Source organism: Protobothrops mucrosquamatus, unplaced genomic scaffold, assembly GCF_001527695.2.
Source record: "Protobothrops mucrosquamatus isolate PMUCROS unplaced genomic scaffold, P.Mucros_1.0 scaffold229, whole genome shotgun sequence".
NCBI classification, from domain to species: Eukaryota; Metazoa; Chordata; class Lepidosauria; order Squamata; family Viperidae; genus Protobothrops; species Protobothrops mucrosquamatus.
Window position 1 is genome coordinate 477,528 of NW_015386580.1, and position 15,877 is coordinate 493,404.

The window sequence follows — 15,877 nt, forward strand, 5'->3', positions numbered from 1 at the left end:
CTTCATACAAGGAATGCCTCACGTATACATATATGCATATGCAACTGTTTTACTAACAGAACTATCTATCCACTATCCTACCAGACTTCTTTGCTATAGTACTTACAAATTTCCATTTGCGTAACACCTCCACTATTGAGCCCGTAATAAATGAGGCTATGGATACTAGTCAGAAAAAAACTAACTACTGAAAACACACTTATTTGGTTTGGTAACTGAGCTTTTATGTGTATTGGCATCTGATATATAGATCAACGTCTAACCCACATTCTCCTATTTCCAATTTCTCTGCTATTTGAATTTCACTGGCATTTTATTGGCTCAGCACCTTTAAATTCTCCAATATATTTGTATCACTTTCTGTTTGAATTTTTCTTTGCCTCACCTACTCTTATTTTGGCCTTCTGTTATGCCTCTAGTGAAGGTATAAAAGATTGCAACAGGCCCTGTATAAGCCTCCTATAATATCTAGTACTAATGCTATATAGTTTAGTATTATAGCAGAGTACTTTGATCGGTTGACAGTTTCAGAATCATTTTCAAAGGCTGTCAATTGTGGCAATAGCAAATGGCTGAAAAAATGGAATGCATTAATTTTCATGACTCATAAGGGAATAAAATGGAAAGGCTTTCTATTTCAAAAATAACCCTTACTACTAAGATTTCATTGTTCTGAAAGTACAGAAGCAATACATTTCTACTTCATTAATCTGAAGACCATTTAGACAGACTACAGCTGGAGCAAAGCTAAATGTGACTTAACAGAATAAAGGCTGAAGTATGATACATTGATAACTTTTTTAATGGAAACAGAATAGTTGATACTTTTCTTGAAATATATTTTCAGGGATATCTGAATCACACAGCCAAGGCAGAAACTAACCATTAGGATATTGGGACAATTACAGAAAGATAATCAGATGATCCAATGTTGTGGTAAAGATTACTAATAAACATAGATACTAAACCTGTTCTATAACTATGTAAACTATTACTAATTCTAGAGCAAAGGTGAACAAACTTTATCACCAAAAATGCCCCTCTAAAAACCACTAATGTAATCTGAAAACATTTTGAAGGGGGAAATAAAAACTGAAAATTACATCCTAAAATCAGATTAATAAAGTTTAAGTAACAAAAGAAAATATCCAAAGCTTCCTCCCCAAAAAATAAAATTTTAGGAAAAGTTTCAAAGAAGGCACAATTTGGGATCTACAAATAATTATTTATCAAAATTTTCACATGGATTCTATGGATCGATATTCTTAGCAATCTCTTTACTTTTTTTAATTGCATATTTTATTGCCATCAGTATTTAATTCTAGTTGTAAATGAAAATTGTTTCAAGAATTAAGAAAGTCTATGTATTTTAAATTTTAGCCATATAGAATTTACAATTCTATCCTGAATTTATTATATTTCAAATTAATATTCTGCAAGTAACAACACATTTGTAGAAACAATTGTTTTTATCTGATACAAATATCTGTTGTGGAACTGGGTGCTTATTTAAAGACAAAATATACTTTTTTCCAAGGAATCAAATTTCAAAAGTAGACACCGGTCATTAACAATGACCATAAAATTTCAATTTATGCTATAAATTCCTTAAATCTGCAGGACATACTTTCGTAAACCTGCTGACCACAGAACTTAATTACAATAAAAAAATAAACAGGGAAGGGTTAGAGTTACAGCCATTAAATTTAAGTTGCTTGAAAAAAGTCAAAATGTTTTCTTCATCATATTGTTGCTGATGTACAAGCCCAGTACACCAAAAACGATGCCATTATTAAATTCAGGATTTAATATTTACCACCACTGCTGTTGAAAGTAGGACTTTTAGGATAGAAGGGGGGTGAGAGAGAGAGAGGGTTGAAAATATTTATTCAAACAATTAGGCCACCATTAATCTATACAAAAATTCAACTGTCACATTTCAAAAGAATGAACTGGCTTAAAGATATATTTCAAAATCAGGTGAACAAAAATTAACAATTCTTGGCTGTTTTTTAAAAAAAGATTTACAATATAGCCAATGAAAACATTATGACAACAACATTGAAACATCTTCATTTAATCAAAGGATTAGTTTGTTTTGCTAGAAGTTTCTGATCAAGATTAAGTTGACCTGCAATAAAGAAAGAGATTTTAGACATGTATTTGCATTTCTGTATTGTTCTAAATAAATTTTTAACTTTCTAAAGCAGCAGACCTTTACAAAATCCCAAGAAGATTTAACGTTTCCTTGTATTTCAAAATACATCAAAACAGAATCATTATTAAGAATTTTAGAAATAGTAAGGAGCTATTATCAATTTTATTATTGAATGTGTTTATGGTACTGAATCACTATGAAACTTCTATCGCATCTGGCTGAAGAAAGGAATAAACATGTAGAAAAATAAATTAAACTTTCAGAAATTCATTTATAGAGAGAAACAAGTCCAAATAGATGCCTGTCTAAATGCATTGCAATTATGTTACAATTATTTTGCAAATAAACAGATACAGAATGCTCTGCCTTGTCTCAGCTCATTACCGATTCAAACAATTTGCCCTTCTGGGATCAATTGTTTACTAATAAATAATTGTTTGCAGCCACAAAATGATATTAAGTGCTATTCTTATTAGTTTTGCTTCTACATCCTGTAATAAGATTCAAAACTAACCAACTCCCAAGAGTCTAACCTTAACCTTGCTGTTTTTAACAGCCCAGGAAATGATGAACCATCTGTTCCAGAAAATAATGGACAGCTAAGAGGAAATATTGTTTAATTGCAGATTAACCTCCTCGAAAAGCAGAATGAAGCATCCCTATAATTAGCAAGCACAACACAAGTATCGAAACAGCTGAATGTAAAGTCATATGATTGTCTTCACTCCACTAAGAGAGTTTCCCATGTTAAATTCTCGCAATGCAAATAATTTACAGGAACACATCCATAAGAAAAAGGATATGATAAGTGAAAACAATTTGCACTAAGCTTATTTTTTTTTTTTGCACTCTATGCAAAGCATAACAGATCATAGACAAAAATAAAGAAACTGACTAAAAATATGAAATTTAAAATTATTATGATTGACATATAAAATACAGTAAGTCTAAGTGCTATTGCTACAGTGCTGTTTTGGAATGCTTTCTCTATTATTTCTGATAGTATTTTTAAACAATACATCCAAGCACAGCAACAAATTTTCACACAAAAAAATATCATATTATTATTCAATGTTACCTCTAACTAAAATATTAAAACCTTTTATTGGGGTCTCTCTACACAGATTGAATATCTGAATATGTTAAGAATGTAATGTAATGTAATGAACATTTACTGGCTCCATTGTAAGGTGATGTGCTTCTGCTTTAAGAAGAATGTGAATGCAATATTACTTATATACATGCTTGAAGCAGATCATACAGCTAAGTGAAACAAATGTGCATAGTACTGAATTCCAGGACACCATGAAGTTTTATATTAACCTATGGAAATGTCATCACTTCAATCTTTTATTGCCCTTAGGAATGGGGTTTAGGATTTTATATCTGGGAGGGGCTTTTTTGGGGGGGAGTAAACATAATGCATTTTATAAGTGAAATAAATAAATAATCCTTGAAATCTAGACATTCTTCATAATTCTAGTTCTTTTGCTTGAGTGATTTGCATCACTCCAATTGAACTAATTGATTTTGGAAATATCACTGTAATAGCCTTCCATAAATTCTATCTCAAAATGCAGTAATCAGGTTAAATTTCAAATTACCAGACTGTGAGATACTTTTGATCCAATTACAAGTTTTAATGAGCAAAAAAATACAATGTGATTCACAGTCTCTTCAACAGGCAGAGTTTAGGAAGATGACTCAAAGCTTTCCCAATCACAAGAATTCAAAATAATAAAAAGGCCAAACAAAAATGCAATCTTATTCAAACAAAAGCTCTAAATTGCAAACTGCACATGTCCTTCTCTTTTTTCTAATATAATAATATAATGTTCCGGTTTTATATTAAGAGATTTAGCTTTCCTACAGGCATTCAGGCAATTTTATGTCCATACCTGCACTACCTTTTCTTCCAAAAGGTCCATATGCCAATGGCAATCAGATACTTGTGGGCTATTGACAGTAATCAGTAACCTATTTTCAAAGCTTACAAGCATATGCAATGCATTTTCTTATTTTAATATACACTAGAAACAATATAACTAAATAGCACTGATGATGAAAAAACCTCACAATATATTTAGTTTGAGAGTACATATATGAAGTCTGTGCACCTCCCCATTTTGTCTGTGTTACCAGTTGTGGCATAATTTTGGATATCAAAGGATATCCAATTGTGTGTGTAATTTACACAACTGCTGTATCTAATTCAAGCTCAACATATTAAAGTTAAGAGCTGACCCACATGCAAAAATGACAGTCAATGGTTTAAAATCCTACATAATTAGTTTTGCTCACAGTGGTGATCTTTGCTTCTTCAGCTTCATTTGAAAGCAATAAGCCAGAAATAGTACAATTTTGTATAATAGTTCATTCAGAAAGAAAGAAATTTTGATCTCCTTCCCTAAAACAAATAGATAATTTTATCCCTCAGTTACCTAATAGCCTACAGATATCGAGAGTGTGGAGAGAAGATAAAATCAATTCCAGTCTTATGGTGAAAATGTACTTTCTACAGTAATCAACAATGCTATGCATGAATTCAGGAAAATAATCAATCCTGGAATAAGCACTTAGAGCAATTCAAGTATGGGTGGAGCATACTTACTTGGGTTTTGTTTCTGCATCAGTCACTTGGCGAATGTAGATACCATCTTCAGGATGTTCAATGTCATCCATTTCATACATATATGAGGATGCTATTGCAAGAGTAGTCCCATCATTACTGAAAGCTAGTGAAGCTATACTGGTAGGGTACCGATGAAATTGGCAGAGTCTTTTTTTGTTGAACGGATCCCAAATATTGACAAAGCCATCAGAACCACCTACAAATAGATGTGTAAGAAGGGAGTTATTAGGAACTAATGTTACATTCTTCTGTAACCTTAGTACAAATTTTTAAGGTTAGTGCAAAAGATTTTATCAATTTTAGCTATAAGAGAACAAAAATTCAGAAAAGAAACAAGCCCAACAATCTGAAATCAGGGCAACTCAATTAGTTCAAATGCCATTACACTCTGTACTTTCCCCCCTCAATTTAACATGTTGCAAATGTTCAGGAACTGCAGTTATGGCCAATTAAAAGAACTTCAGGGGCTAAATACTGGCCCAAGATTTCACAATATCCTATTTTCTATACAAAGATCATAAAATGATTCAGGGCTTGCTGGAGAATCCAAGTTCTAAGCCATCCCTCAGACATAAAAACTCATTGCATAACTCTGGACAAATCAAATTGCTGAACAGAGCAGTTGTTCTGGAAGAAAAATAAATATAAACCTGTGTATGCTGCTTAGCCACCAAATAAATAATAAAATTGATGCAATATTGCATATGAAACCAGGATCACTATCCATACAAATTAGATCTGAATATCTACTATCAGTGATACAATAAGAAAATAATTACCTGTAGCAAATGTGTTATGGACATTATGAAAAGAGATGGCATTGACGGGGTAAATCTGCTCAATGTTATTCTCCTTCAATCTGTGGCATTTGAAAGCATATTTTTTCTTCTGCACCTCCAAACTTGGGTCCAAATATTCAACTGCAACCCGACCTTCTATGGAGCTTAACACATAGCCCTATTGAACACATAGCAATCCTTTAGTTATTGTCACAAACAACTAGTAAAGTTTTCTTTTGTGTAAATACTTCTATCACATTCTACATCTGTGCACTTCAAAATGTACGTATCCTGTGAAATAAAAGATTCCGAAGATGGAGATAATTTCCTACTTCACGTCTACTGAGAAATTCAGTAGATTAATTCAGAAATCTTGGAAACAGAAATATATCCCAACATCTTTTCAGAAATGAAAAGCCATCCCAAAGACTTCATTAGGGAATGTATTTGCCCACAAATAATAGATAAAATTAATGCCTTCACTGTGTTAAAAAAGAAATCTACTTCTAGGACTGCTTACTATTTTTTAATCAAAAGGATAATTTGTTTCCTCCTTTTTTCTTCTACCACAAGAATAGAAAATAATGATTAGATGCTACACTGAATCCCATCAAAAATAATGGTACAGTAACCAAAATAAAGACTCTCTTGTTTCAAAGTTAATTTTCTTCATAGTGCTGACAGGTCCAGGAAAAAGTCAATCTAGAAAGGGCTCTTAAGAAAGTAGTTTTATGTATTTTCTGAAAGCCTACCTTTTAGGAAAATGAAACCGTATTAAACATGATGCTGTTGCAATATTTTCTGTACATTGAACTGAATTCCCATACGCTATAATTGATTCATCAAATTTCTAGACCGACTAATTTCAAAACAACTCCGGGCATGTCTAGACACATACAAACCCAAAGAAAAATAGCAAAATTCGGAAGTTTCAATAAGCCAGGAGACAGCTGAAGTAACAATAGTATGTTTCATTCAACAAGCTTAAATATGAAATATTGCTATACAAGTTAAATACCTGTTTGTTGGGAAATGCCCTGATGCAACGGGTCTGATATTTAAGACTTGATTCTCTTCTCTGCTGAACATAGCCCATGTTCCGTAAGTCCCACACCAGAACTCTTCGACCAGCTGTTCCCACTATCAATCTGTCACCAGATACAGATAATGTATATACCTTGAACAAAAGGATGCACATTTTGCATTAGTATACCTAATTTTAGTATATGGGCTGCCAGCATTTCAAAGATGTTAAACAAATGTGCTTTCCAAACAGGCCCAAAGAACAATGGCGCCCAAAATTTATGTTGCTAAGTGAGACGTTTGTTAAGTGAATTTTGCCACATTTTATGATCTTTCTTGCCACAATTGTTAAGTGAATCGTTGCATTTGTTAACTTAGTTAACATGGTTGTTAAGTGAATCTGGCTTCCCATTGACTTTGCTTATCAGAAGGTCACAAAAGGTGCTTACATAATCCTGGGACACCCGCAACCATCTTAAGGATGAACTACTTGCCAAGTGTCCGAATTTTGATCACACAACCATGGGGATGCTGCAACCGTCATGTGAAAAATGGTTGTTAAATCACTTTTTTTAGTGCCGTTGTTAACTTTGAACGGTCACTAAATGAACTGTTTTAAATTGAGGACTACCTGTAGTCATAAGTCTCGTTTTAGTAAAAATATAAACGTTAAGATAAAAGATAAATTTGGCCAAGGATATTTTAAGGAATTTATTCTACCACAGAAATGTTCAAATTAATTGTATCTATTTAAATGAAATATCTAATCCTAATCTCATACAATAACATATATAGTAGTTCCCAAGGGCAACAAATTAAGACCTGCTCCAATTAATAGTAGAGCCAAAAAAATAAACTATATTACAACACAAGTTTAACAGTGACATTTTATTACTGCAAAGATAGCCACATATAAACAATTTCATACAAGCTCAAGTTCTACCACACCTTTAATAGCTTACTTGTGATGACAGACCCAGAATTGACAGATGATCTTTCTCACTGGTTCATGTGAAAATGAAACAAGTGTGTGATAACCAACCCCTAAGGAATCCTAGGCCAAACTCTGATAAGGACTTAACTAAGCGACTAAGAAATAAGTGTTACAGTTCATATTGTATATAAGGAATACTTTGATGCTGAATATACCTTGGCTAACTAACTATATTACTGGTTTACACAAATTAATTTCTTTAAGAATAGAAAAAGTACAATTTAGCACTCAGGAATGGAAATTTAATTAAACCATGACTTTGTTATATCTGACATTTTAAAGCTGATTAGTACACCTTAAGAGACCCTGTTTGGTCTACTGATTAAGATGTTGGAGTAGGAGCAAGGAAATTGTGAAAGCCAGCTGGGTGATCTTAGACCAGTCTCTCCCTCTCAGACTTACGAAGTAACTTCTAAAAGTGCTACCTAAAGAACTGCATTGATTTTTTTTCCATTTACCAGGGATCAAGTCTGACTCAAAGACAGAACAAACATATAAATAAGCACTCTAACCAAAGGTAAATCTCCAGTTTTCTCCCACCATTTTTCTCCTGAATAGGAAAAGGAAATTTCACAATGTATAATCCCAAAACAATGACCTAATATGGGAGATATTAATATTTAATTGCTCAAATACATTTTAGTTGCAAATCTTACTGTTCCATGGGAAAATTCTTGAGAATATTGAGCATTCTATTTTTCCTGCTGATCATATTAGTTTGGAACATCCAGATATGTTGTTCTGCAAATGTTCCATTCACAGAAAAGTTTTGCACATCTCTGTTGTACACATTAATTTTAACTCACTATGCAATTGTATGTTTATTGATATGTATCTACAGTAATCAGTAGAATTAATCCATATTGAAATGATGTATAGCACTCTAAATAACAAGGACAAACCTTTTCAGGCTGAGAAAATGTTCCAGCATTACAAGGTGTTCTTGGATCCCATAACTTGACTGTTTGATCCCAACTTCCTGTTACCATTACATTCACTTCTGGACAATATTCAACACATCTTATAGGAGCATCGTGACTGCCAACAAGATTTTCTGTTTGAAAAAAATAATAATAATGCATTTAGCTTTACTAGATACAGGGATAGTGAAATGTAATAAAAAGATTAAGGTGATATTCACGCACAAGTATCACGGTTTGACCAGCCATTCATTAATCTATATAGATGCTGGGGCATCCTTTAAGGAATGTTTGATCCTCTAATCTTTACAACAGATATACACTCCTGAAGTGTTAAATGTAGACTAATAGGTATCAACTCACTATTTCAAAGAAGCTTAGCAGGGAAGTTGGTGCCCATGCAGAGATTTTCAAATGAATAAGAGAGATTTACGCACCTAACTGCTGGATGCAACTGAAAATTCTAGTCATGAACAGCTTACCAGGAAAATCTAATAACTGGTGAATGCCGCATGACCACATTAGTGCATGCCTTTGCCGCTATTTAAGATACAAAACAATCTCAACAAACCATTGTCAATAAGCTCCTTCTTCCTATATTACTATTCAATTTGTCAACATAATAGTATTAAACTGTTTAGAAGCTTTTATCGGGATGTTTAATACAATTTTTAGTCTAAAATCTTTTATCGCTTTAATAGCTTTTTCCTTCAAAGTTACGCCCGAGCTTTCCAATATCTTCAATTTATGCAAACACTCTTATGGAAAGTTCTTATTTATCTCATTTCATTCAGCTCTTCTGCTTCCAATATCTAAGTGCCTGATCATAGTTCACAATAACAAAGATTAAAAATAATCAATTTTTAAAATAATGAGGATGGGCTTTTGAAAATACACTCTTAATAAGTTTAATATTTTGCAATTATATACTCTACTTAGGTATCAGACACTTAGTAAGCGGCTTTCTTCAGATGGCACCATTAGCCTGCAATTTAAAAAAAAATCTGAGAAAATCTCTCATGAAAATTTTTCAAAGAAAAAGTCAACCCAATACAAAAAAATCCCCTTTAAAAAAAATCTTTCAAGGTTCCTCTGTTTTAGCTGAAAGAAGCTTCAGGAACAATTTAACATAATTTGGCAGTATCTGTCAAATACTGGGGTACACATTGGCATGGTGTTCCAATAATTTATAGATGAATGAATACCTATTTCCCATAATCTCAGCAAAGAGAATATTGTGAGAAGGAAGCCTATGACATTAAATTGCTGTGAATACAACCTAGTTTGAGAGATAATATTGGTTATCACTGCCCCATGTTTGTTAGATAAATGAATAACATAGTGTTTAAATAAAAAAAAATACACTGCAGCTGGTTTCATAGAGAAGAAATAAAACATTTTCTTTCAAAAAGAACCAAAGCAATAATTTATGAAATTTGGCCAGAGTTTTCTATTTTGTTGAATTATATTGAAGTCCCGTATGTTGACTCAGAAATAAGGACTGTATGGAAGTTTATTCTCAGATAATAAGTCATGGATGGCTCCCCTCCTGATTCAACTATTGAAGCCTGATATGTTTTCTGTCTGCAAACTCTATGACACTATCAGGTTAGTTTTACCTTGATCAGTGTTCAAGTCATGCATTTTCAGCTGCCGATCTAATCCTCCACTCCAGGCATGTGTAGGGTCCTTCAAAACAAAGTTATTTACAGGTTCTATAATTGCAGAATAAACATAGTAAAAGCCACTTTTCCCTCCAATGTCACATATAAAGCTGTAAGGCTTATAAATGTTGCATACTTTGGGGTTCTGGGGATATAGTTGCTCTCTAATTATTGTGATTAGGTTCCTGTGTTATTTTATGCTAATGCCAAAAAGACACATAAGCAGAAAACATCAGGAAAGTTATGCAGGATCTTCAAAGTATATGAGGAAGGAATAGTAACTCAATTCAGTTTCAGTACCTTGGACTTACTAGAGATAGGTTTATTTTCAATCAGTAGCCCAAACACACTGCAAAAATAAAGACTAAAACGTAAGTTCTCATTCAACACATTTGTCAACATATTCATTGGATTAAGGTCTACCAATCTTTATGTCAGAGTCATCATTTTAGGATTAAATGACCTACAGATCTCACGGCTTTGGCTCTATCAAAGTTTTGAACTGTTTTGCTTTCTCCCACCCCTTACTGATATAGCACATTGCCTGATTAAAGGTTCTGAAAAACTTAAAAAAACTATCCACTATTTATGTAATTTGGGCTACTTCTAATAAAGTATCATCAAACCAAGTTTGGAAGATTTTCCTCCCATGGGTTAAGATGGCTTTGTATGTATCAAGATTATCATATGCAAAAAATAATAATTAAACTTAACCTAAGATGCAGCAATTATATGAGAAAGAATAAATTATTATGAAAAGTGACATANGATCAGGAATCACCCTGATCTCTGGGGGCAGTTCGTTCCAGAGGGTGGGAGCTCCCACAGAGAAGGCCCTCCCCCTTGGGGTCGCCAGCCGGCACTGTCTGGCCGACGGTACCCTGAGGAGACCCACTCTGTGAGAGCGTACAGGTCGGTGGGGGGTAATCTGTGGCAGGAGGCGGTCTCGAAGGTAACCAGGTCCGGTATGTTGACTCAGAAATAAGGACTGTATGGAAGTTTATTCTCAGATAATAAGTCATGGATGGCTCCCCTCCTGATTCAACTATTGAAGCCTGATATGTTTTCTGTCTGCAAACTCTATGACACTATCAGGTTAGTTTTACCTTGATCAGTGTTCAAGTCATGCATTTTCAGCTGCCGATCTAATCCTCCACTCCAGGCATGTGTAGGGTCCTTCAAAACAAAGTTATTTACAGGTTCTATAATTGCAGAACAAACATAGTAAAAGCCACTTTTCCCTCCAATGTCACATATAAAGCTGTAAGGCTTATAAATGTTGCATACTTTGGGGTTCTGGGGATATAGTTGCTCTCTAATTATTGTGATTAGGTTCCTGTGTTATTTTATGCTAATGCCAAAAAGACACATAAGCAGAAAACATCAGGAAAGTTATGCAGGATCTTCAAAGTATATGAGGAAGGAATAGTAACTCAACTCAGTTTCAGTACCTTGGACTTACTAGAGATAGGTTTATTTTCAATCAGTAGCCCAAACACACTGCAAAAATAAAGACTAAAACGTAAGTTCTCATTCAACACATTTGTCAACATATTCATTGGATTAAGGTCTACCAATCTTTATGTCAGAGTCATCATTTTAGGATTAAATGACCTACAGATCTCACGGCTTTGGCTCTATCAAAGTTTTGAACTGTTTTGCTTTCTCCCACCCCTTAATGATATAGCACATTGCCTGATTAAAGGTTCTGAAAAACTTAAAAAAAACTATCCACTATTTATGTAATTTGGGCTACTTCTAATAAAGTATCATCAAACCAAGTTTGGAAGATTTTCCTCCCATGGGTTAAGATGGCTTTGTATGTATCAAGATTATCATATGCAAAAAATAATAATTAAACTTAACCTAAGATGCAGCAATTATATGAGAAAGAATAAATTATTATGAAAAGTGACATAAAAATGATTTCCTACTTAGAATTAACAATTGTGACCAGACCAATTTTGACTAGTTACCTGTCGTTAATTCAATTTTATTTTGATTTACTTAATTGTATATTGACTTATTTCAAAATTCTCAATACAGCCAACCAATTATCTGGGAGCCACTCTAAGATGCAAAGTAAAAGGGAAGAGTGGAAATAAAGCTATTCCATTAGCCTTATTAAAACAACCTCTTTTAATCATCCTTCAACAGTCATCTAGCAACAACCATTCCAACTTGCTACACAATTAAAGAACAAGGGAACAAATTATTCCAGCACCTCTGAGAAACAATCTGCACTGTGTTCTTGCTCAACTATCAACTAGTTAACAGTAATTCCACTAGGCTGTAAAGCAGAAAGTCAGCAACAGATCTAGATTTCAGCTTTTAGCCCTTTTAAATTGTGACACTCACTCTTCCTGCTGCCTAGACTTTAAGAATGAAACAAGAAAAAAAATTACAGTTGAACATTATGGCAACTAATAGGAAGAACTTTGTTTTTCTCCTCCAACTTTTCATCCTTGTTCTCTTTTAGATAGTTGCCATCTTCAAGTTTACAAGATCACTTTTGTTATTTATAATCAGCCTAGAACTTGCCTTTTTTCAGTTTCCCAAATTACAAAAAAAAGTTTGTTTTTATTATTGTAAAATATCTACACTCATTTGAATATGGCAGATTGCTTATATAAAGAAAAACACCAGGAATTATACCAATACATAAAACACTTAATTCATATTTTCACCAATTAATTGAAGGCCTGGATAAAGAATAGCCCATGTAGAAATGCAAAGTTTTTTGATGATAATACAGATTATTTGTAGAAAGGAAGAGCAAAAATGTGCAAAATGCTAACACATGTTTCAGAATACTGTACAGCCCAAAGTTCTAATCATCTATTAGATGAACTAAGTATTTCCTTTGTGTTTTCTTGGTACTTTCAAATTTCAAAACATAAGAACAAAAAAAACTTACATAAAAAGCACAGTCAAGTACTGCTCCAGTGTGTTGATACTTGAGTCTCATGGTGTTGGCAGGAACATCATATAATCGAACAGATGTGTCCCAAGAAGAAACAAGCAAAAACTGAGATGTGTTTGGATTGAATTTCACTGATGAGATTCCATCTTCTGGAGGTTGGTTCAGCTTAAATTCATTTGATCCAGTCATCTGATAAGATTGTGCAAAGTTAGATGCGTAATTATTGCTTAAAATTTCTACATAAACATGTTTGGAAGTGCAATTGTGATTATCTAGTCATTATTTCTTTACAAAATTCTTAATAAATACTTAGCTGTATAATACTATAATATGCATCTCCACAGTATGAATTTAACTGAAGAACTTTGTAGTATTACTATTATATTTCTTTTTAATTTTTATGGGTGTAATTTTACATTATGAATATTTGTGGCAGTTGAGTCATTGGTGCTCCCTGAGGTTGGTTAATTGCTTGCAGACATTTCATCACCCAACTAGGTAACATTATCAGTGACACTGATATGCATGCCACTGGTAATATATTACACTGATGTTACCTAGTTGAATAATGAAACAACTACAAGCAAACAGCAAAGCTCAGAGAGCACCAAGGACTTCACACAGTTCAACGCTGAGGTACATATATTCTCTTCTACTGGTATATTTGTGGCATTTATATTCTGTAAAAAAAACTATGTTGTAATTGATTTAAACTAAAAAAAGAAAAAACATTCTAGCCAAAAAGCAGTTTTCAAATGCATTGATCATCATTATTTATCTTGTATTACTAAAAAGTGTATCAATTACTAAAAAAAAACTTATATAAAAACAGTCCACTGTACACATAAAATTTATGAGAGGCATTCTCTCTAATAATAATATCTGAAATTTTGCAGCTTGCAACAAACCTGCAAAGCAGTCCATTGTCAATATTGTCAGTCAGAGATGGAAATGCAGTTAACCTGGATTACTTTTCAAACCAGCAGACTCCTTAGGTGTATGGCTGACCCAAGGTCACCCAGCTGGCTTTCATGACTAAAATTGAACTAGAAGTCAGTCTCTCAGTTTCTAGTCTGGTAAACCACTAGATCTAACTGACTCCACTAGACATACCACTAATGCTCTTAAAATAAAAAGAATTGAAAGGGGAAAAGAAACAGAAAATAAAAAGAATTGAAAGGGGAAAAGAAACAGAAAACAACAAAGTTCAGATAAACAGAATGGGGCTTTAATTTAAAAAAAAAAACAAAAAATGCATGTGCAAAGCAGGAGCTCTTATCTTTCATACGTTTAGTAGTGGGATTACCAAATCTGGCCTATAAAAACCTGGCTAATCCTACTGTAAGTGACAGCAAAGTCTTAATACCTGGCTGCCATCAAGAGAGTGTCCAAATTTTTACAAGCTCTAGTAGCCCTTCACCTCTTCAACTTCAAATTCAGTACCCTTTTTTCTAAAACTCATTCTGTCTTTTATCACTCTGGATCAACTTTTTCCTAATATGAAGATTCTGGAAGTTGTGGCCCTATAATTTCTAAAGGGCTCCAGATGAAGAAAATCTGCCATAGCATGAAACCTTTATTACAATTACCGATCAGATACAGGTGGTCCTCATTTATGTTTTTCAATGAGAAATTTGTTAAGTGAGTTTTGCTCCATTTTTTTTTTACTTTTCTTGCTACATTTGTTAAGTGAATCACTGTGGTTAAGTTAATAACACAGTTGTTAAGTGAACCTGGTTTCCCCATTGACTTTGCTTGACAGAAGATCGCAAAAGCTGACGCCATGACCCCAGGACACTGCAGCCATCATAAATGATGAACCAGTTGTCAAATATCCAAATCACGTGACCACGGGGAGGCTGCAGCAGTCACAAGAGTGAAAAAACGGTCATAGGTCACTTTTTCCAGTGCCACTGTAACTTCAAACGGTCACCAAATGAACTGTTGTAAGTTGAGGACTACCTGTAGACCTTTCTCGTTTATCAGACTGCCCATGATCCACCCCAGGATGCCAATGACCTGTGTGAGTGGCCTTCCTACCTTCCCATAGGACAGTGTTTCTCAACCTTGACAATTTTAAGGCATGTGGACTTCAACTCCCAGAATTCCACAGCCAGCAATTGCTGGCTGTGGAATTCTGGGAGTTGAAGTCCACATGCCTTAAAATTGTCTAGGTTGAGAAACACTGCCATAGGAGAAAATCAGCCGGTAGGATACTATGCATGCTTACTTGGGAAAAGGCCAAAGACTGCCCTGACTTAGGAAGCCTTAAAAGCGAGGGAGGGGGGGGAAGAAATAAGGGCCCTCAACTCCAAAAACGTGGGAAGGGAAGGGAAGGGCCTCAACTCCAAAACGAGGATCGAGGAAAAGAAGGGAAGGGAGCAGGGGCCCTCAACAGCAGTGAGTGAGTGAGTGAGTGAGTGAGTGAAGGAAGGAAGGAAGGAGGGAGGGAGGGAGGGAGGGAAGGAAGGAAGGAAGGAAGGAAGGAGGGAGGGAAGGAAGGAGGGAGGGAAGGAAGGAAGGAAGGAAGGAAGGGGCCCTCAACTGTAGTAACGTGGGGATGGATCAAAAGGCCTACTTCCGGTTTTCATGGAACGCTCTCTCGATTTGAAGGACTAATACCGGTAGGGAAGCCTCTACCCCCCCCCCCCGCGAGCCCCCCCCCGCCTTACCTTGTCCTCCAGCGTTGCGACGAGGGACGCCTCCCGCGTCCCCAACTCTTCTGCTCAACGGACGTAGAGTACACGCACGCGCGCGCGCAAATTCACCGGGCCGATTCTCCCA

General features: G+C 34.6%; 1 protein-coding gene across 2 annotated transcripts; it reads right to left on the bottom strand.

Annotated features, from left to right (window-relative positions):
• Positions 1-784: 784 nt before the first annotated feature.
• BUB3 (BUB3 mitotic checkpoint protein) lies at positions 785-15,877 on the bottom strand. 2 transcript variants are annotated; one of them, XM_015814215.1, is made up of 8 exons: positions 15,766-15,877; positions 13,088-13,282; positions 11,277-11,346; positions 8,489-8,640; positions 6,588-6,746; positions 5,570-5,747; positions 4,770-4,986; positions 785-2,131 (listed from the first exon to the last, which is right to left on the bottom strand). In XM_015814215.1, the coding sequence occupies exons 2-8, from the start codon at positions 13,280-13,282 to the stop codon at positions 2,122-2,124; spliced, it is 981 nt and encodes a 326-aa protein (XP_015669701.1). In that variant the 5' UTR covers positions 15,766-15,877; the 3' UTR covers positions 785-2,121. The 2 variants fall into 2 exon arrangements, with proteins under 2 accessions (XP_015669701.1, XP_015669702.1); XM_015814216.1 differs by lacking the exon at positions 785-2,131 and having other exon boundaries at positions 4,766-4,986.

What these genes read in the sequence shown, in the direction of transcription:
- BUB3 (XM_015814215.1), bottom strand. Translation starts at nt 13,282, where the DNA reads ATGACTGGATCAAATGAATTTAAGCTGAACCAACCTCCAGAAGATGGA. An exon ending in TACTTGACTGTGCTTTTTAT is followed by an intron (nt 11,347 to 13,087) that starts GTAAGTTTTTTT and finishes TTTGTTTTGAAG; the next exon opens with GACCCTACACATGCCTGGAG. An exon ending in TGACTTGAACACTGATCAAG is followed by an intron (nt 8,641 to 11,276) that starts GTAAAACTAACC and finishes TTTTTCAAACAG; the next exon opens with AAAATCTTGTTGGCAGTCAC.